Here is a 20611-nt window from a genome sequence, read left to right as displayed (position 1 = left end):
CGTTGAAAATTATTAGGTCAATTGAAGTATCCACGGGGACATGCCGGCATTTACTTTTAGGCATTGGATATTTTTTTGTTGCATGGGGATTACTTCCTGATCAGGACAGTGAGTGCCATTTTTAGACTGAATGAATTGTTTGGGATTGTTGAGGAAACAAACTCTTCAAACCCTGGGTGGTGCAAAGTTTAGATTTTACTCTGTGACTGTGTGGGGTGTTGTAGGGAGTTTGGATTTTTGTTAGGAAAAGTGTAACTTCATTGAACAAGTACATGTAATTTCCTGGGCCACTAGATGGTTGCTACTAGATTATTAAAGTACTGCATGAATACTGGAAGGATGGAGGTTGAATGAAGTTGGGACCTAGGTTTGACCAGATCGGTGAGGCTCTGGAATGTGAAAGGTTTGAAAGATCGGATTAAGCAAGGACTGCTCACACAATATCTTCTCACAGATAAAACATCATCAGTTTTGCTTCAAAAAGCCTGCATGTTGGGAATCAAATATACATTTATTGGTAGGAATAGGTATTTTTTGCTGCCACACACAGGGTTTGTGAAAGGTTCAAGAGAGGTAGCAACTCATGCACCAAAATAATTATGTTTACAGGAAAGTCTGTTAGTGGACATGGAGGATTCTCCTATGATTATTGGGGCGATTGTAATGTTGTAACATCTATGGAATTTGCTAGGTCAGGATAATATAGCCTAACACGCATTGTTACCACTGGCCTGACTCGGTTTGCTTGAGCAAGCAGATTGAATAATGTGTGATAATATATGCACCCAACTGCTAGATAATACTCATTTACTCAGTGGACTGCACCTCATATTCCAGGCTGGATTATGTTTTCTTACCTATTAATAGCAGTCTCTAAATACCCAACGTATCTGGAAAGGGGCATTTCTGATCATTCAACACTTTTTTGAACAATTAGTATGGCTCACAGACCAATTAACGGGATTTGGAATTGTCTGCATGAGAGGTTCAAGACAAAAAACTAATTAATCACTGAAAGGAGACAACCACTCATTTGTTCCAGAAAATGAGAGATGATTGAATCTCAATTTGTGTTACAAGAAGCCTAAAAATGGGTCCTTTGAGGTCAAGCAATATCTAACTCTACAGTTATAAGTTAAAAGCGGGCCAATTGTATTACAGAGATGGAGGAAACTATCTTCCTAGATATGATGACTCCAGACTCTCAACGCTTCCACACTAGATTGTTGCTAGAATATAGACAGAAGAGGAGCTGTATGCCACAAAAATGACTCATTTGACCCACAAAAGAGGATGAATTGAGGAACATGGCAGGCAAACTGCTTGCCTGGCTGAACTGGAGAGATGAGATCAGTAGGTGTGTAGACCCAATGACATATCTGGTTGGGCCTCGAGTACAGGATGCAGGAAGAAGTGCTTTGCCTCTTGGCAAGGGAGCTTCGGGGGTCACTGGAGTGTGCCAGGGATTTTTCATCAGGTTAATTTATTTGTCTAGCCAGCTGGCATGCATAAGCGATATCAATCTGTTTTGGATGTCTTGTGTGGTTGGTATTTTAAGAGAAATATAGTGCCCAAAGCTATTCAGGTTTATCCCAATTTGATGGATTTGGTTAAGACATACCATATTATAAATCCTTCCCAGCCGCGGCCGGCATGACTCACAGGTGGGGGGAGGTAGGGGTGTGGCGTGGGGGATCGCACGTGTTCTCGGGGGTTTAATTAAAATTTATTAAAACTTATCTTACTAGGTCCGCGCTACCTCAGCTCCTGGCCAGGTCCCGCGTTTTCCCAACAGGAAGCAGCCACAGGCAGCCTCCCTCCCCTAAGCCCAGCCAGGCGCCTACGGGGAGGCCATTTTATTTATGTGGGCAGCATGCAGCCTACATAGAGAAAAGTCTGAGTGTGCATGACTGGTTTGGTCAGCCAGAGGGCCGACCAAACAGTCAGGGCCCACAGCACTGGGCAAGCCACTCCTCCCCGTCCCGCCCACCCGCCCGTTCCCAATCAGGCATAAGCTTCTTTATTTAAAATACCATTTTATGTTTCTGCTTCTCGCACTACTAGAAAGCAGTGGGGCAAAGCTCTCCACCCTAATAGAGGAGCCGGCCTTCCTTCCTGCGCTTCAATTTTTTAGAACCATGCATTGGTAGCAGGTAGGCTGACTGGTGATGGCTCTGATATATATGATGATGAAGTATATTAGTATGGTGAATTCCCCAGCGTGTAAGTATGACCAGCTTTTAGTCATGAATAAGGCTTTAAACCTCTGTTGCACTTGGCTGCATAATGAAGACTTACCCAGCATGCAGCTTTTCACCAAAATCAAAATGTGGCATTGCCCGATATCTTGTTGAAGAGTGTTGTATATCTATGCTTAAAACTTGCCTATAAGATTGTTTGCCCTGGATGGAGAAATGTTACGACTACTAGGAGAAAGAAGTCCACTACTCAGGTAATTTCATACTGAGCCTTCAAGGAATGTCGCAAATTATGTACGGTGAAATGTTTGAGACCGAGAGTGTGAGCCTCAGACCACAGTGCAGTGTGTAAGCAGTTAATTTAATTTGGGATGCTGTCTGCAGTGAAGTCCTCTCCAACACTCACAGTATATGTCGTGTGTGATGCAGGAAGCTGACATTGATGTACTTAGTTTGGTTTAAAAGCTTACTCCTTCAGGAGAGTGATGGCCACCAAGGCTTGAAGATATCTTAAGGGCTGCAGACTGGTCTTTAGAAAACAACATTTAAGAAGCTTTACTTTAAACCAGTATCAGAATTCGCCTTTATGGTAATAAGTGAGCTTAAAAAGTGTAATCCTCGGCTCCGATCCAGCAGTAGAATGTAAAATTTCCTAGCTGTCATGCAGAAAAGATATTCAGAACACCAAGGTGAGGATGATCCCACTTGGATTATCACTGATGGTTGTTTTAAGAGTTTGTCAGGCAGGGCACGCTGCCAAAAAATGGCAGGTATTTTGTCCACCTAATTGGCGGTACCCTGCTCTAGTTTGATTCATTGGAACCCCAATATTTCCAAAGGTGGAAACCAGTGACCGATGATCCGTCTGCCACTGGGCCGTCAGTCAATGGACATTGGATTATCTACCCTACTAGGGGCACAACTCTCCAACATACATGTTTTCCTAATCCAAAATTCGGATTAGGAAGGTTTGGAGGTAGAAGCAGCGGGGGCGGAGGTGGACTGACCCCCATGCTGATTCCCAGACCCGCCCCTGCGGAAACCGCGTCCGCACTGAGGCTGGGTGTGCACAGGCTTGATGAAGGAAAATGCCTGGGTGCCCCTTTCGTGGCCACGAAAGGAATGAAAACTAGGAGTGGTCTGGGCTTTTCGTGGAAAGACCTAAGGACTTGGCCGTGGCCTGCGAGTCCTTAAAACCCTCCAGCGCAGTGTCAGCTTTATCGCCAAACAGGCGAGTGCTATCAAAGGACATGTCCATGAGTGAGCTTTGGACATGTGGCGAGAACCCGGTGGATCTCAATCAGGCGTAGCGACGAAGTGCCACAGTCGTAGCAATTGCTCTACCTAGTGAGTCCGCGGTGTCCAACCACACCGAATAGCGAACTTATTCGCATCTTTACCCTCGGCAACAGCTTGGGACAGCACAGCTTGGGTCTCTTCAGGACACTGAGGCAACACCTGTGCAACTGTATCCCACACCGCGTGGGAGTAGCGGCCCAAGAGGCAGGCGGTGTTCACCGACCGCAGCCCTAAGCTGGCCAAAGAGAACAACTGCTTGCCGAACTGCTCCAGCTTCTTAGAGTCCTTATCCGGTGGAGCCGTGGGAATGGCAGTCTGGGACGTCGAAGCTTGGATGACCAGGCTATCGGGCATAGGATGAGTGGTCAGAAACGCAGGGTCACCCGGCGCCGTGTGATGACACCGGGCGACGTTCTTATCCACAGGGGCCCCTGTGACTGGCCGCGACCAAGTGCCCAGTAAGAGGTCAGTGAGGACGTCATTAAATGGTAGCAGGGGCTCTGACGAAGTGGACGCCGTCTGGAGAACCTCAGTGAGGAGATTAGTTTTTAGGGCCACCGTAGGGAGATCGAGGTTGAGGACCTCAACTTCCCTAATGGAGCACCACCGCGTAAGAAGCGCCCTCCTCCATGGTAGGCGGAGGAGAGGCAAAGCCCGGGTCAGAGGAGACATCAAGGCCACCGGCCTCCTCTAACTCGTCTGGCCAGTCCTGCTCAGTCACACTGACGAGCAAGAGGGTCCTCGGACCCCTCCCAGTCGTCCTCCACCTCTGTCGTATGTGATACAGACTGCAGCGGCAAGGCAGGGACTGGGGAAGGAACAAACGGCACCAGGAACTGCGCCAGACGGGGCTGAACCGGGTCCCAATACGGATCCCAGGTAGGGACAAAAGTGTCCTGGAACCTGGGCAGGGGCGGAACAAATGGCATTCACTGCGGTGCCGGAGGCGGAGCCGAGGGTGGCGCAGGGGCCGGAGCCAGCAGCGTGGGACCTTGCGGCGCCGTGGCTGGAACCAGCGATGCAGGATCCTGCGGCGCCGGGGCTGGAGCCGCCGGCGGCGCCGACAGGATCCTGACATGGGAACGCAGGGCCCAAGGGCGCGCCCGCGGGAGCCCGAGGCCTAAACAGGCGGTCCATGGTAGCAAGAAATTCTTGCACCTGTGCGGGAGTCGCAGACGGACCCGGGTAAGGTGGGTAGGCCGCGAGACTCCCGGGCTCCGAAGGAGCCTTAGGGGCAGAACCCCTGTCCCCCTCGTCCGCATTCGGGAACCGACGGGGGGACGTCGGAGAGCGACAACGCTTCTTCGACTTCTTTTTGTGTCGTCTCTTACCCGAATCCGAGGGTGAAGATTTGGAGCCCGAGGAGCGATGATGGTGGCCCCGCGAGCGTTGTCTGGAGCGGCCCTTGGACCGTGAACTGCGCGGGGACGAGTGCCGGACCTCAAGCAGCTTCCGGCGCCGCTCCCTCATGGCCTTCGGGGCCATGGCCAGACAGCCCATACAGGGCCGGGAGTCGTGGTCGCTCTCCAGGGAGTAGAGACAGACATCATGGGGGTCCGCCACTGACATATTGCGACGACACGCCCCACAAGACTTAAAACCAGGCATCCCTAAGTGCACCAGAGTAGACTCAAACTTACAGGAGACAAAAAGTCTCAAAAAGATAGTCAAAAAGTGACTAAGGTACATGGTCTAACTGGGTCTGCGCTTACTGGCGCGGAAAAAGAAAGAACTGATGTCAGCGTGCATGGGTGGCGCCTAAGTAGTCTCCGTGACGTCATCACGGTGCATACGACACCAGCGACGTACGCGGAGCTGCACGACGCCACCTACTGACGCGCAGAGGTACTGCTAGCGAAAAACTTTCCGGATCCAGTCTGACGCCTGGGGATATTCTAAGGGAAGGAATCTAACACTAACATGTTTCTTTCAGATATACTATGACAATTTCAGGATTATTATAAACTTTGATGTTGCCATACTGTTGGTTTTTCTTGATTATTTTTTACTTCGGAGTTTTATATAGCGCGAACTTGACCCAAAGGTATCAGAGCGCGTTACATGAGCGCCAGTTGGGTTACAGATGGACACATTCATTTTTGTTGGGCACAGGGAGATTAAGTGATTTGCCCAGAATCACAGGATGTTGAGCGTTCTTGCCGAGACTCGAACCAAGCTCCTCCGCTTCAAGGTCTACCGCTCTAGCCGTAAGGGTATGGTTTAGGATTCTTAATGCGTTTATTAGTTTTCAGCATCTCAGAAAAAAAGCATACAGGATCAAAGAAGCTGCAAGTGTGATAGTTGACATCTGTGATTCAGCACATCAAGTAAAGAGGAACATAGGGTTGTGGCATGGAATCAGGGGCCTGGTGTTGCGTTATTGATTTTTGTAGTCCTTTGATTTTAGGTTCCCATGGTCTCATGGGTTATACAGTTTCTTGTAGGACTGGCTGCTATCTGAAGTAGTAAAGCGAGATTACGTGTAATCCTTACCAATTGTAATTTCCTTTCATCACAGCTAGGAAATTGTACATTTCCGTTCATGGGTTCTTGATATTTTAATGTCAGGCTTGCTTATTTAACAAAAAACATGAAAGGGTAGTCCACTCTTTGATGAATTTAAATAGTAATGGGTAGACACACTGCATTTTATTTTATGTGCAATAATGTTAACAGTAGAGCACAACTGTTATTTACTTGTTTCGTGGCAATTACTACCAATTTTGTAGCCAACGTTAAGTGATGTTTATCGTTTATGTGATGGTTATTACAATTTTTTACATATTTCTTTATGTAAAATCCTTGACTGGCTAAATGAATTGATAAATACAAATATGAATTGATTTTTGTTGAATTAAGAAGTGTCCCGTTTAACCATTTCAGGCGTTCTTTCCGCCTCTATTTGCTCCACTTAACAATCAATCACTCTATGCTTCCTTAATTGTTCACCTAGTACAGCGCTGATATCGTTGGGCTTAGATTGCTATAGAAAACCTTTAAATATATCAAATAAAATTAAAATATTTCTTTGTTGCTAACCGTGTACGTGCTCACCTCACTGCTGTCGCCTGTCGTTAAGCTTGCTTCTTATGAGAAGATTGCCTTGCTGCCTCTTGTTGCTTTTAAGGAAGCTTGCTGCTTCGGCAGTGTTAACTCAACAAAGCTTGCTTTGGTGCTACGAATTAAAAACCTTGGTGTGCTCATGTTCAGGGGAAATCATTCCTTGTTATTCCTTGGAAAAGCCTACTGTTGCTCCCAGGAATCCTTCCCCAGATGCGGAAAATATGGACGCTTGCTTTGTAGGTGCTCACGAGGAAGCAACTCATGCAAAAGCTCATATGAAAATTTGCTTTGCTACTGCCTTTGATGAAATTTGTCTTCTTACTACTCATTGGAGGGCTTCTTTCACTGCTGTCTGCCTCCTGCTCACAGTGAACATGTGTTGCTGCTGGAGAAGAGGTGTGCCTTCCTGCTGATCCTGCTGAAGCTCGCATTTTTGCTGCTCTTGGGGAAGCTTGCTGTTGTCACAAAAGTTTAGTTTGCTGCTTTGCTTGGGTAAGTGTGACGTACTGCTGTTCGCAGGGTTGTTTGCTGTCTGCAGTATCTCAGTTGTGCCAGTGGAGTGCATGATGGTAGCTCTTATGCTATGCATGTCTATCTGTATGTTTGATAATTTAAATATTCAATACAGGCCTTGATGTATGTTAGCCTGGTCTGTGCTTGTGAACTTAGGGCCAGATGTACGACCATTTATGCATGCACAAACGGGTTTGAAAACCCGTTTGCGCATGCAAAAACAGCATGGGGAATGTACAAGCCCTATTTAGCGAGTCGCAATTTTTTGTGCCTTTTGGAAAGTTATAAATGACCCCTGTTTCCAAGAGGCAAACAAACCAAGGGTAGCTAATCATATTCTGCCGGAATTATGGTATGAGCATTTCCATGGTTTTTATAATCATTGCCCGACGACTCGCTATTAGGAAGAGGCTCGCTATTAGCGAGGGCAACCCTATGTAAGAATGTTTTGCGTCCGCAGTCTTCAAGAGGATGGTAATGCACTCGCAAAAGGGAAGGGGTCCCCAAGGGACCCCTTCCCCTTTGCAAATGTAGCGGGTTTTTTTTTAGATCAGGCAGTAGTCCCAGAGACCACTGCCTGCCGAAAACGTTTGACTTTTTTTTTTAATGCATCCCGGTTTCCTTTAAGGAAATTGGGCTGCATTAAAAAAAAAAATGCTTTATTTACAAGCAGTCCCAGACATGGTGGTCTCCTGAACCCAGCAGGCCAGCGCACCTGGGAGGGCCTGCCATTCCCAATGGGATCGCAAATTTCAAAAAGCTCATTAATATTCATGAGCCTCTCAATTTGCAACCCATTGGGAATCGCTAACAGTGTGAAATACACTGTTGTACATTGGAAATAGCGCCTCCCAAATTGCGAGTCACAAAAAACTCACAATTTGCAAGACGCTATTTCCACGGTTGTAGATCTGGCTGTCAGAGTTTATCTGTGCGCTTATTCTGGGGTTTCAGGGTGGGATGCATTAATGTTAACGAGCAATTAGGAACTTTTCAGGCAAGTCTGCTAGATTCCAAACATATACCACACCGGTATGTAGAATTCAGAGAAGGGAGGGAGAAATACCTCTGTTTTCCTTTTCTCAGAGAAGGAAGATATCACCATTGGGGGCTGTGGAAATTCAGCATGTGTGCCCTCCAAAAAGATGTGCTTTCACAACATTGTTTTGGCATTTTGTTTGGTACCAGAGCACAGGGTGTTGTTGTGGAGTATCAGTGATAAATCCTAGAAAACATGCAACAAAGAGCACCCTAATATTTTCTCTTCCCTTCTACAATGACAATCTTCTTCTAGCCCATCTCAAGATAATAATAAAGTGAACGTCCCTGAAGGGCAAACATGGTGGTGGTTTGGGGCTACAAGGCTTCTAATCTGGACCTTCTACTCAAAAGACAATCAGCCCTGAAAAAAATTGTGGCAGTGAAATCAACAATCCACCCCAAGTCTATGGATTAATTAGCAAGTGTGCAAACCGCTTCTCTGAAAATGGGGATACAGAGAATGGGGGGTCAATATCCTGGTTCATGACTCTGCAATATACTGATAGGGGAATTTAAGATGGTTTAGACCATCCGGATACAACCTACACTGACCAGGTTCTCAGGTCGGATCAAGGAACGGATGGAGAATATTACTGTGGCTAATTTAGTTGACAGAAAGATGGATGCATCATTGATAATGCCACAAGCAAATTTCAACCTCGCTGCATGCACAAACACACATGCCCACACATGCACTTAAACATATGTCAACTAAAGACATGACAAAATAAAGAGGAGTGAGTACCAAGACTCTTCCGTTGTAGTGCACCATCCAAGTCTCCGCACCGTACACCCACATTACGATTGCAAATTAGCCATCTCAATTGCACCTTTGTGTACAGCTGAAACCTTCAGCTCTACTCCCAGTGTCCCACCAATCACAACGCACTTCAGAATATGGGTCCCGGTGATTTCTCCACCAGCGTTTCTAATACTTGCTGGTCAAATAAATAAATTAAATACAGCCCGGAAAGAAGAGGCTTTTCGACAACTTCCCTTTTATGAAGCTTGTGGGACTCCTTTAGGGTTATACAGAGATTTTCCATACGAAGGGTTTGGTCAAGATGTCCCTTGTTCTTTAAGAGAAACAACCTTGGTTATTATTTGATATTATTTATTGCACAAAATTGAAAAATATTTACAGACAACAGCTGTTATGCGCCTATTGCCCTCCAGTCTATTTACATTTCTAAATTTGAAACAGGGACCAACATAGAACCAGGGGAGTTATAAATGTCTCCATGCCTCCAGTGACTTTAGCCCACTTCACTCCTGCACCGAGATGCCTGCCTCACTGTGTTTATTGTGTTGCAGCAAGTTCCCAGAGACTCACTTCCGTTTTCATTCCACATTGCATTGTACAACGTTTAACACGTTTTTTTTCCTCATTATAGCACAAGATCACACTGGCTTACACGTGCTCTCGTTGCACATACAGTTGGGTGAGTGTGTTGGCTCACAAACACCTAATCTGTACATTGTACAATGCACCACCTAACACACTTTCCCTGAGCATTTTGCATTTCTGTAGATAATATAGGCTATAGTTCTTCGTTGTGTGATGCAAATTCACTGGTTCACACCCCACCTTTTTAAGCATTTTGTGTTAAATGGGTGCACAATCTCTTAGGAATAGTCTGATTGGTGGGTTTACAGGCTTTGACCTGCTCCATTTGTGCCTTGTGTCATGTGGGCACATTGGTTCACATGAGTGTGTTTTTTATTGCTGGTGTGCTGGAACACCCACTTTCCAGTGTCCAATGTATCTTCTTGAAATGTGAGTTCAAACCCGCCTCCATATGAGCGTGTGACCTGTGGTTGTGCTGGGTGGCATCGCACTCATGGGGACTCCGCTTCAGACCTGCTCTTCGAGCTTCTGTGTGGCATACTTGATGCGGTTGTTTTCACGCAGGTTGCGCAGTCGAGCGTTCTTACTGGCAATCTCCTCCACGTGTGTCTTTGGGATCCAGCCCCTTTCGCCATCTGACAAACGTATCCCTTCGATCCAGCCTGCAGAGAGAGACATAAAGGAGATGGCATTGCAAGTGGAATGGTCTTAAACATCAGCTAGTGTGAAGTGGGCCAAGGTCAAACAGAAAGATGCACCGACATACAAAGAGTACAAGGAGGGCACTGATGGCAGTGATTTGGTGGACTTGAACAAAATGTACCAATAAGTAATAAGAAAGCCTCTTGAAGGGGCAACCTATACTAACGTTGACTAAACTGTACCCTTTATGTTGTATTATCTATGTTCTGAAATCAAAGATTTAGGCTTTTGATACCGTACGTCTGAAATTCCTCGTAAACTTGGAGGAAGTGAACTATGACTTTTTGGGGGCTTGATGTTGGGTATCGGAAATCAGGTACAACTGGATATGACTGTGTCACCCTGTTTGATATATCATTTCCAACACCAAAATCAAGCTGCATTGATGAGCCATTAACGTATTTGGCCACTACTCCATGACTGCATTGTTTCTGGGTCCACTGCTCATCACAGCATCATTTAACACTGCCAGTTTTACCTCCTCCTCCCTGCTCAGCTCTGCATCAGATTCCCTCCTTACATACCTTCCCATTTGTGTCACTGACTACAATGCCATTCACCCGGACTCAGTCATCTAATGATACATCCCAAGGATTGGATACCTGAGTAAATGAATCTAAAGGATAAGGCACTGCATCATGAAATGGCAGCATAAAAATGACCGTCCTCCATCTAGCAGTATGACAAAGCTATTTTCATGTGTGTTCATTCTGATCGAACAGGTGTTGTAGGTTTGTGTGTTAGAGCAGAGCTTCCTAAACCTTTCATAACCACAACCCAATTTTTAGAACAACAAACTTTTCCAGCCCACCTACCTTTAATGGACACGAGCTTTTATTGTAACTAAAGCAACATGTGGTAGTGCTCTGTTATTTACAGACAGCACATTTTCCATTGAAAGGGCCACTAAATTTTAACACACTTACAGTTTTATTAATAAAACTATATAGCACACAAATGATAATGTATGGGAATCGGTTTTCTGTGAATATTATCATTTGTACATCACCAAGTAAAGTGTTTGATTCGTTTTGATTCTATAAAAATTTCGGTTTCCAGCACACTTCAGAATTACACCAAATGTGCTTCATTTTTACTTTCCTAACTGCTGAATGCATACAGATCATGTACAGGTATTTACATTTTATGGTGCGTTGCAAAACACAACATCCTACAGCCATTCCTTTCACAATCCCTGTACTGAGCAAGACTTTCACAAACGAAATGGTTTCTTACCTATTGGAATCGTTTTGCAGCTTGAAGAATTTTATGGATTCACAAGCTGTGCATTATTCCGCCATCTAGTGGTTGGGTCCGGAATTCTCCACTGTGATAGTAGTCCTGTTTCTCTGTCTTACTTTCTTTTATTTTTGTTTGGCGACAACTGCACCACCATTTTGTGTCTAATCCACCCTCACCTGACATCATACACCCTCCCCAGATGCTTCTCCGCGTAGTCACCATTTTCAAATTCTTTTTTTTGCTGTTCTTCCATCTTCTGGGAAGGTGGGTGGGTCGCCTGTGAATCCAGATAATTCTTCAAGCTGCTAAACTACTCCTACAGGTAAGAAACCATTTAATTTTGCAGCATAAAACTTTTCTGGATTCACATGCTGTGCATTGATTTTGCAACTTGTGGTGGTTGGGTTGATGATGAGCTTGAGTTTGTAAATAAATGCTTTAATTCTTTTTGGCCCACTTGAGCTTCTTTGTTCATTTGCATATCTATGTAATAATGATTTGTGAACGTGTGTGCTGATGACCAAGTAGCTGCCATGCACATACCCTGCAATGCTATATTTGTCACAAAGGATATCATCGCCCCTTTTCTGCGAGTAGAGTGTGCCTCTGGTTTAGTCTGTAGTTGTATTCCTGTTGCTGTGTAACACATTTGGATTGTTGGTGTAATCCATTTAGAGATTATATTCTTTATAGCTGTTTTTCCTTTTTTGTTGTCTGCAAATGACACAAACAGTTTCTTCCCTTTTCTGATTGTTTTAGTTTTCTCCATATAGTGCATGACCGCTCTTCGTGCCTCTAACGTGTATAACGCTCTTTGCGCTTGGGTTTTTGGTTCTTGGAAAAAACTTGGTATTTGAATTGATTGATTTTTGTGAAAATGTGAGATGATCTTGGCCAGGAATTGTGGATCTGTCCTCATGACTATTCTGTCTGTGTGTATTTGCATGTATGGCTCTTGCATTGTGAGTGCCTGCAATTCACTTAATCTATGAAGAGATATCATTGTAATGAGGAATGCTGTCTTTAAAGTAATCTTTTTTAGGGAAGCTTTGTGAAAAGGTTCAAAGGGTTTCTCATTCATTGTTAGTACCAAATTTAAGCTCAATGTTGGTGCAGGCACGCTTCCACGCGGGGCTATCCGTTTTCCTCCCTTCAATAAACTTCTTCCTATATGACCTCTTGCCACTATTGCTGCTAAATGTATATTTAATGACGCATAAGTTAGCTTGCAGTCTAGTAGGTGTGTGAGGTATTTTAGGACAGCTGTTTCCTTTGTATTGTCTTTTAACAATTCAAGTTTCAAGCACCACTTTGAGTACCTTGCTCATTTAGCTATGTAGCATCTTAAGCACCACTTTGAGAAGCTTTCTCATTTAGCCATGTAGCATTTTCTTGTTCTCGGCAGACCTAGGTGCCGAAACTCTAAGTTTTGAAGAGTTAAGCTGCTGAACTCATGGTTTCTGGTTCTTGATGGAGGACTGTCCCCCTTTGCATAGATAGTAGATTTTGTTGGCCTGCAAATCTCTGTATATTGTTCTGCGCTATCTCTATTAAGTCCAAGAACCAAGTTTGTCTCGCCCACTGTGGGACAATGAATACAAGTGCCATTTGAGACTGTTTGCATAGCTGATTACTTTGGTTAACCGTGGGATTGGGGGAAAAGCGAAAGCAAATGTCCCTGACAAGTCTATCGACAAGGCATTTCAGAGGGAGTGGCAGTGTGGGTGTCTGGACGGAAAAAATTGGAATTTTGCATTTTATGGAGTAGTAAACAGAACTATTTCTGGGGTTCCTCATTGTTTGAAAATGTGTTTGAGGACTGTTTGACTGAGTTCCCACTCATGAGAGGAGTGTGCTTGCCTGCTGAGCTTGTCTGTCTCGACATTGCTGTTATGTTTATCTAACTCTGGATGACCCACCTCCAATCTTCCTGGGCTAGTTTTGATAGATCAAAGGATGGTGTTCCTCCCTGCTTGCTGAGATAGAACATTGTTGTTGTAGGGTGTGTTTGAACTAGTAATGTCTTTCCCCACAGCTGTTTCTGAAAGGCTTTTAAGGCTAGGAACACTGTTTTTAGTTCCAGTACATTGGTATGTTGTACCTCTTCTCGTTTCTTTCAAATTCCTCTGACTTTGAGTCCCTCCATATGAAGATCCCAACCCATATGTGAGGCGTCCGTGGTAATGGTTACTGTGGGAGTTGGGCACGTAAATGCTCTTCCAGCTGTTACATGTGCACTATTCCACTACGGCATCTCCTCCTATACCGTTTGTGTGACAACTACTAGATCTTCCCACATTCCTGTGGCTGGACACCATTGGCTTTGAACTCATTCCTGGTTTGGTCTCATATGTAGCCTTTCATTAGTATGAGAGAAATGCAGGAGGCCATCTTCCCCAGCATTTTCCCCACAGTCCTCACTGTCAGAGACCGACCCTTCTGGTAAAGTTACAATACTGTCCTCTTTTGACAAGGATAAGCTTTCGCTTCTGTTGAGTTGCTTCTTGCTCCCAGGAAAATCTTTTTTCGTTCTGGTGATGACTTTTCTCTGTTTATTGAAAACCCCAGATTGTGAGGTATTAATATCAGTATCTCTATGTGTATTTTGCATTTGCTTAGAGAATTTGCTTTTACCAGCCAGTCGTCTAAGTAGGGTATACATGTATCCCATGTCTTCTTAAGTGCACTGCTACTTCTGTCAGACACTTTATAAACACTCTTAGAGCTGATTGTATTCCAAAGGGCAGCATTTTGAACTGAAGGACTGTTCTGTCTACCAAAAAGGAATATGCTACTTACCAGTATGCATCTATTCTTGGCATGTAGAGCTGCAGATCTACACACTATGCATAGATCGCCATCTGGTGTTGGGTCCGGATGTTTGCACTTGTTTTTGTCCTGGAAAGTCTTTGGAAGTCACGAGGTAGGTGACTCCTCCTTAGGATCATAGTGCACATGGGCATCGGCTCAATCCTCAGATTGTTTTTCGCCAGCAGGGAAATGATGGAGCTTTGTAAGAAACAGGAAGATGCCCTTGTAGGCTGTATCTAAATAAGATAATACTGGAACAGATAAAGGAAGTAGGGGAGGCGGGTGGGCGTGTGTAGATCTGCAGCTCTACATGCCAAGAACAGATGCATACTGGTAAGTAGCATATTCCGTTCGAGGCATATGAGCTGCAGATTACACACTATGCATAGATTGTATAGCAGTCCCATTCCTTAACGGCGGCCACCAGTATCTGTTGTAGTAGTCTGAAATAGGGTTTTGAAAACAGCTTGGCCCACACTAGCTTGTTGTTTTGATTGCACATCTACATAATAGTGTTTTGTGAAATTGTGCGGTGTAGACCATGTAGCTGCTTTGCAGATGTCATCTAATGGAATGTTCCCTAAAAATGCCATAGAAGCCCCTATTTTTCTTGTGGAGTGGGCTCTAGGAGGAACAGTTAAAGTATGTTTTGCTTTGTGGTAGCAAATTTGTATGCATTTAACAATCCATCTGGCTATTCCAGACTCTGATATGGGATTGCCTTTGTGTGGTGGTGAGAAAGAAACAAAAAGTTGTTTAGTTTTTCGAAAAGGTTGTGTTCTCTCAATGTAATAGAGCAATGCTCTTTTAACATCTAAAGTATGAAGAGCTCTTTCTGCGACTGTGTGAGGTTGTGAGAAGAATACGGGCAACTCCACAGATTGATTAAGGTGGAAGGGAGAAATGACTTTAGGGAGGAATTTAGGAGTAGTTCGGAGAACAACCTTATTGTGATGGATTTGTAAGAATGGTTCCTGAATAGTTAGTGCTTGTAGCTCACTAACTCTTTTCTTAGAGAAGTTATGGCCACTAGGAAAGCAACCTTCCATGTTAAGAATTGTAGCTCACATTTATGTAGAGGTTCAAAGGGAGGTCCCATTAGTCTTGTGAGAACGATATTTAAATTCCACACAGGTTAGGGTGGAACTCTGGGAGGAATTATCCATTTGAGTCCTTCCATAAAGGCTTTGATGGCAGGTACCTTGAATAGTGATAAATGTTGTCTATTTTGTAGATATGCTGCTATGGCAGCAAGGTGTAGCCTAATAGACGTATAGGCTAAGTTGCACCTTTGTAGGTGTAGTAGGTAGCTTATGATGTGTTGGATAGACACATCTAAGGGATTGATGTTATTGTTATGACAATATATCACAAATCGTTCCCACTTGGCTGCGTAGCTTGCTCTAGTGTTAGGGCGTCTAGCTTCCTTAATGACGTTCATACAGTCAGGAGGAAGGTTAAGGTAACCGAATTCTAAGATTTCAGGAGCCAGATCGCAAGGTTGAGCTAAGCTGGGTCCGGGTGTCTGATCTCTCCACGGTTCTGGGTTAAGAGGCGTGGTGAGAGGTGTAATCTTTGGTGCGGAACTACTGAGAGTTCCAGCAATGTGGTGTACCACAGTTGTCTGGCCCAAGTTGGAGCAACTAGAATGAGAGTCAGTGAGTGTTGCCGTAGTTTGAGCACCACCAGTGGTGTGAGTGGGAGAGGCGGAAAGGCGTACGCAAATCTGCCTGACCAGTTCATTCATATCGCATTGCCTTTGGACAATGGGTGTGGGTATCTGGTGGCGAAGCTTGGGCATTTGGCATTTTCGTGAGTGGCGAAGAGGTCTATCTGTGGTTGCCCCCACATTTGAAAGAATGGTTGAAGAATTTGTGGATGGAGTTCCCACTCGTGGATCTGTTGCGTTTGACGACTTAACAGATCGGCTATGGTGTCTTGGACTCCTGGGACATGTTGGGCTAGGAGAAAAATTTTCTGAGGTATAGCCCATCTTCATATGTTCTGTGCTAGCTGAGAGAGCTGCAAAGAGTGTGTCCCGCCTTGTTCCTGTATGTAGTACATGGCTGTCATGTTGTCTGTGTGGACTAGGACAGTCTTGCCTGATATTTGTTTTTGAAATGCTTTTAAGGCCAGGAATATGGCCAGTAATTCCAGGTGAACTTTTGTTGAGGTGTCCACCTGCCTTGCATGGTGTGATGTAATAGGTGAGCTCCCCAGCCGGAGAGCGATGCGTCCGCTGTCATGACAACCTGAGGAACTGGCTCTAGGAACGGTCGCCCTTTGGAAAGGTTTTTGGTGTTCCACCACTGCAGAGAGCGATGAGTGCGACCGTCTACCAACACCAGATCTGTTAGCTGACCTTGATCCTGGTTCCATTGGCGGGCTAAGCACTCTTGTATGGGACGCATCTGGAGTCTTGCGTGAGGCACTATGAATATGCAAGAGGCCATCATCCCTATGAGCTGCATGAACACTCGAGCTGGAAGAGAGTGATGCGGCTGAAATTTGGGTAGGAGAGCGAGAATGCTTGCTATCCTGGCTGGACTGGGATAGGCTAGCGTTTTTGAGGCGTCTATTGTGGCGCCGATACTGTTGCGTGTGAGAGGGTTGCAGATGAGACTTGGTGTGGTTTATTGTGAACCTCATGTCGTGGAGTAATTGGACAGTCGCGTGAGTGTGATGAACACACTGGGTGTACGAGCTGGCTTTTATGAGCCAGTCATCGAGGTATGGGAAGACGTGAATGTGTTGTCTCCTTAGATGGGCTGCGCCTACTGCTAAGCACTTTGTGAATACCCGTGGTGCTGTTGCGACTCCGAAAGGGAGTGCTTTGAATTCATAGTCCTGCCCGTCCACTACAAACCTGAGATATTTTCTGTGAGCAGCGTGAATGGGAATATGGAAATAGGCGTCCTTGAGATCTAAGGTGGCTAGGAAGTCGCCCTGTGAAAGTAGAGGGAGGACTTGCTGAAGTGTGACCATGTGAAAGTTTTCTGATTTTATGTATAGGTTTAGTGGCCTGAGGTCTAGAATAGGTCTCAGAGAGCCGTCTTTCTTTGCTATGAGAAAATACAGGGAGTAAACTCCCGTGTTTTGTTGATGCAGGGGAACTAGTTCTATTGCACTTTTTTGTAGTAAGGAAATTACCTCTTGTTTCAGGAGTGACAAATGTTCTGCTGACATTGGACGCTGTTTGGGTGGAATGTTTGGGGGGTAGAGGTAAATTCGAGACAGTAACCTGATTGCACTATTTGTCGCACCCACCTTTCTGTGGTGATGTTGGTCCAGACAGGAAGGAACTGCTGTAGTCTTCCCCCGACAGGAGTCGAATGGTCTGGGGAAGCGGAGGGAAGTCATTGGGCAGGGGTGGAGGCAGAGCGGGTGTTGTTAGTCTTGCCTCTGCCCTTGTTATTGTTTCCTCTGTACTCTCCTCTCTGATAACCTCTGGTGAAGGTGGTTTGGGTGGGAGCCTTGTAAGAGGTGGATTGGGTATCAGATGAGTATCCCCTGGAGTTGCCCTTGTAGGATGAGCGACGAAAAGAACGTCCGGGAGCTTGAGATTGCAAGGCTCCCATTGATTTGGCTGTGTCTGTGTCCTTTTTCATCTTCTCAAGGGATGCATCAACATTAGGGCCAAAAAGGTGTTGTTGGTCGAATGGTTGGTTGAGGATAGAGCTTTGCACCTCAGGTTTAAAACCGGAAATGCGTAGCCACGCGTGCCTGCGAAGAAGGACGCTTGTGTTTACTGCTCTGGTTGCCGTATCTGCCACATCAAGAGTGCACCGGATAGAGGTGTTGGTGATAATTTTACCCTCTTGTATTAGGTCGTTGGCCTTATGTTTGTATTTGTCCGGGAGGTGTTGTTGAGTAGGGACTTGAGTATTTGCGATGCGCCTAATGTTAGCTGCCTGCGACGCTGTTCTTTTGCCAGAGGCGTCCAGGAGTTTAGACTCTTTGTTGGGCGGAGCTGCATCACATGATGTCTGTGAATTAGCCCTTTTCCTAGCATTTGAGACCACCATGGAGTATAATGGATCAGGGCCCTTAATGTAAGCTGGGTCTGTAGGGGCAGCTTTGTATTTTTTCTCAATTCTAGGATTTATGACTCTAGCCCTGACAGGGTCCTTAAATACTTCTGTAGCATGTTTAATAACCCCTTTGAGCATGGGTAAAGTGGATATGGACCTTTGGGTGGTGTCGAAAGTGTCCATTAAAAAATCCTCTTCGACCGGTTCTGTATGTAGGTCGACCCCGTGGTACTGGGCAGCCCGGTGTATAAGCTGATTAAAACCCATGGTGTCTTCTGGTGGGGAAGGCCTAGAGGGGTAGATGTCCTCTTGCGGGACATTAGGGACATCAGGCGTATTATAGTCATCCCAGGGGTCAGGGGAACCTGGTGGACTGGGGTCATCTAGTGGCAGGTCGTTGTCACTGTCCCCTGTGTCATCATATGTGTCGTCATCTTCTACTGGTGTAGGGGATGGCGTAGGAGAACGTGGTTGGGGAGGTGGAGGAGGAGGTGGAGGTGGAGAAGGGACCCTAAGAGGTGATGTGGCTATATCCCTCTTTTTAGGTGGTGGAGCTTGTGCAGGCATGTCCAGTGGTCTTTTCTGGAGTCAATTGACCAGTTTTAGGGTCTTTAGTTAGAGTTTTTTGTTGAGGTCTGGTCGAAAAAGCTCTTCTGAAGAAGGTTGTGTGTTCGGTGTCGACTGTGTCAGCATCGAGGGCTTTTTCGGCACCGGCTGCGGAGCGGTTTTGGGCTTCGAGCCGTGTGGTTTACCAGTCTCTGTGTGCTTCTTTGGTGTTCGGCTCCGAAGAGTGTGAGTCCGAACTTTTGGGGAGTGGCTTCTTCGTCGGCTCCGAGTGTTTTTTCGGTGCCAGAGAGTCACTGGTTGGTGTCTTCGGTTCTGAGGGCTTCGGGGTGGAAGTAGCGGTCGGCCCGAGGATGGGTGCGGCTTCTTTTTTGGTGCCGATGATTGGGTTTCGGCGCCGGTTGCAGACAGACTCGAGCCCGAGTCGCCGGAAGGCTTGGTAGGCTTCTTTGCCGGGCCCGAGGGCGGGGCATGGGAAGCAGTGTGTTGGTGTGCACCTGAGCCCGAAGGTGAAGGTGTGACCGAAGCCTTTGTTGTTGTAGGGAGTGGGTCGGGGTCGACATCTCTACTTACGACCCGTTGAGCTGGAGTCACTTCTTTAATGTCGCTGATGAGGCCTTCTTCGGCCCGCTCCTCTGGCACATCGACGCCCTCTTGGATCGGACTCAACGAGCGAGCCATGGTCCTTCGAGCCCGTTGATCCTGGATGGTCTTCTTCGAGCGGAAAGAGGCACAAGCCGGACAGTCTCTGGCCTCGTGCTCGGGAGAGAGGCAGAGGTTACACACCTCATGCAGATCGGTGTTGGGAAACTTCGACCCACATCGAGGACACTTTTTGAAAGGCGTCCTTTCCATGAGCCAGATGCCAAGGCTCAGGTCGGCCCGAAGGCCTTCTTCGACGATTAGGGTTCGCGATCGAGACAATACCATCAAAAGGGTGAAGGATTGTGCGTCGAAACAGGAATCGGTAACGGTTCCGAACTGGAGCGCGAGAAACACATCCGAACCCGATGGCGGAAAAAAACAATCTGAGGATGGAGCCGATGCCCATGCGCACTATGATCCTAAGGAGGAGTCACCTACCTCGTGACTTCCAAAGACATTCCTGGACAAAAACAAGTGCAAATGTCCGGACTCAACACCAGATGGTGATCTATGCATAGTGTGTAATCTGCAGCTCATATGCCTTGAACATGTTAATATCTTTTGTGTCTGTGATTCAATGGGAAGTGAAGATAAGCATCCTGTAGATCTAACTATAGTTGCCATATGGTCCCCCTTTTGTAGCTGATGTGTGGTATATTGCAGCATTGTCATTTGAATCTTTGTGTGTTTATGAACTTCTTTACGAAGCAGAGGTCTAGGACAGGACATAGGGATCCGTTGTGCTTTAGTATTAGGAAATATGTTGAGTAGTTTCCCTGGTTGATCTTGTTCCTGGGCACTCTTTCGATTGCCTTCTTTTGTAGCAATTCTTTTAATTGCAGTAGACAGGCTGTTTCTTCTTTTGTGTGCACCACTTACTTTGGTCTACTTGCTGGTGGTTGTTCAGTTCTATGCAATATCCAAATCATATGATGTTTAATTTCATTGGCGGCTCCTCTGTTTTGGCCGAGGAGCGTCGCCCCACCTGTTGCCAGGGCAGCAGGCACACACATTCATAACATGGTAAAAAATAAAATGTTATCATGTGTGGCAGTCTCGCGCTGCTACAGCGCGAGGGCAGGGGGCGGGGCTGATTAGTGCAATAGCACTATTACGCCAGCCCCCTGCCAGTGCGCATGAAAGATTGGCTGGCT

At 45.9% G+C, this 20611-nt stretch overlaps 1 protein-coding gene across 2 annotated transcripts in view; it reads right to left on the bottom strand.

Annotated features, from left to right (window-relative positions):
* Nucleotides 1-9211: 9211 nt before the first annotated feature.
* ARHGEF19 (Rho guanine nucleotide exchange factor 19) overlaps nt 9212-20611 on the bottom strand; it is a 305405-nt gene continuing 294005 nt past the window's right edge. For both annotated transcript variants that reach the window (XM_085608601.1, XM_085608602.1), the window contains one exon: nt 9212-10124. In XM_085608601.1, coding sequence (XP_085464727.1) covers nt 9970-10124 — 155 coding nt within the window. In that variant the 3' untranslated portion in view covers nt 9212-9969. The remainder of the gene's footprint in view (nt 10125-20611) is intronic.

Source organism: Triturus cristatus, chromosome 1_2 (genome assembly GCF_964204655.1).
Source record: "Triturus cristatus chromosome 1_2, aTriCri1.1, whole genome shotgun sequence".
NCBI lineage: Eukaryota > Metazoa > Chordata > Amphibia > Caudata > Salamandridae > Triturus > Triturus cristatus.
The sequence above is the reverse complement of the archived record's forward strand: the minus strand, read 5'-3'. Positions and strand labels throughout refer to the sequence as shown.